Source organism: Apaloderma vittatum, unplaced genomic scaffold, assembly GCF_000703405.1.
Source record: "Apaloderma vittatum isolate BGI_N311 unplaced genomic scaffold, ASM70340v1 scaffold31000, whole genome shotgun sequence".
Taxonomy (NCBI): domain Eukaryota; kingdom Metazoa; phylum Chordata; class Aves; order Trogoniformes; family Trogonidae; genus Apaloderma; species Apaloderma vittatum.
Window position 1 is genome coordinate 2988 of NW_009695524.1, and position 1938 is coordinate 4925.

Sequence of the window (1938 nt, forward strand, 5' to 3'; positions counted from 1 at the left end):
AGCTGCTGCCCACATATTCCCTGCCCGGGATCTGCCCCCACCCACGGGGACCCTCAGGGCACAAGTTGATCCATGCAGGCATAACAGCACCAGGTAAATAAAAGGAGCTGGATGCGCCCATCCTCCCTCAACAGTGAACAGCAGTGCTGCCAGGTGGGCCAGGTGTCAGGGAACACATCCTGCCACGGGGAGCAGCCACCCAGTACAGGGACAGGTCCCTTCTGCTCCACCTCTGCCCCAGAGGGAGGCTGTGACAGTGCGCATGGCAGCTGAACGCAGCCACGGAGTCCCCAGATGCCAATCCCAGGATATGAACAGCTTCAGCCTGACTCCCTGCCAGCCCCAAAACTGCAAGCCACTGCGGGGGAAGAGCCCCAGCTCCCCTCACATGCTGTTAGGGATAAACACCACTACGTTTGGAACCATACTTGATGTTCTGCTGGCCATGGAAGGTCATGAAGTAGAGCTGGAGGTCCTCAAAGCGGTCTGCCCACTCATCGTACAGCTCCAGCTGGTCCTCCAGGCGCCGGCCAGCAAACTGCGTTAGCATGATCTTGGCCAGGCGGACGTTGCTGATCTCGAAGCTGCCCCACAGCGTGCACACGCCTTGCATGCACAGATCCAGCGCATACTCACTGATAAAGGTTGTCTTCCCGCTGCCTGTTGGGCCTGGCACACGAACAACAAAGGGAGAAATCAGCTGGGGAGAACAATCTGACCCACCCTGAACGTGCTGGGGGGCTGTTTAGAGGTGAAAGCGGCAAGGAGTAGGACAAGAGCAGCCCACCCGCAGCACTTCCACCATAAAAAAGCAGCGTCTCATGCCAAGCTGCATGTTCGGGCACATATGTGTCACCTCCAGAAGCCAGCAGGTCCCTGACGGGTGTGGAGAAGGGCTAAGGAGCTAGTGGGGGGTACAGGGAGGGCTCAGACAGGAGGTGGCAGGTGGGAGCAGGAGAAAGGAACCCTCCAGGATGTTTGTTGTCATCCCAGGCAGGGAGACCATCACCACATCAGCATGCTTGGTCCCACCCCAGCTAGGAATGCACCCCAGCCTCTCGTGCACTCCCAAGAAGCACTCAGTCATGAGCAGAAAGGGAGCCGGGAAGGGTGAAGCCACCAAATAGTCCTCTGCTCCCCGCATCCACCGTTTGCCCATCACCTGTGAAGATGGTGAGCTCCCCTCTGCGGTGCCCTTTGAGGAGCTTGTTGAGCTCAGGGAAGCGTGCCCACTTGATGCCGGCCACCTGTTCGGTGTTGACCAGCTCCCCGAACACCTCCTCACGCAGCTGCCGGAAGGAGACGATGGATTTGTGGCTGGCGGGCAGGGCGGCACGCAGGATCTTGGTGACGTTCAGGCCCTGGTTCAGAGCCTCCAAGGGCCGGGGCTGCAGGTCACTGGGGCGCACCAGAGAGCAGCGCTTGAGGCTCAGCTTGCGGGCAAAGAGTTTGGCAGCTTCCCAGGAGCGCAGGTCTTCGCCCAGCCACAGTGTGATGCGCTTGAACTGCTCCAGGTAGGGGAGGAGGGCAGGGGGCAGGCAGGTGGCCCCCCGCGGCAGGGCCAGGCTGGCCACCCCTGTAGATTGGTGCAGGGCCAGGGCGTCTAGCTCCCACCCAGTTAAGACCAGCTCTGTATCTCGTTGGCCAATTAGGTGCAGCCCAAAGAGATTGTGATAGGAATCAAAGCGGGGCAAAGTCTCTTCCACATAAGCTATTGCATCCCCCTTCTTCTCCACCCTCACAAGCTTCACACCCCTCAGGGTCGCATCGCGGGGACTAAACCAGGGGAAGACGAGGGACTTGGCTGTCCTCAGATAACGCACCCCAAAGTGTTTCAGAGTGGCATTCGTCACCAGGGAGATACCAAACATGGCCTTGGTCTCATTGGTCTCATCCTCGTCCAGCAGCTCCCAGAGCGGCAGCGCCCGGTCCCAGATG

At 59.7% G+C, this 1938-nt stretch overlaps 1 protein-coding gene across 1 annotated transcript in view; it reads right to left on the reverse strand.

Moving 5' to 3' along the window:
* Window positions 1-1934, reverse strand: part of LOC104275635 (chromosome unknown open reading frame, human C10orf2) — a gene marked incomplete at its 5' end in the record, with an annotated part of 3605 nt that extends 1671 nt beyond the window's left edge. The window contains 2 exons of the mRNA XM_009871644.1: window positions 429-669; window positions 1163-1934. Coding sequence (XP_009869946.1) covers window positions 429-669; window positions 1163-1934 — 1013 coding nt within the window. The remainder of the gene's footprint in view (window positions 1-428; window positions 670-1162) is intronic.
* Window positions 1935-1938: the final 4 nt, after the last annotated feature.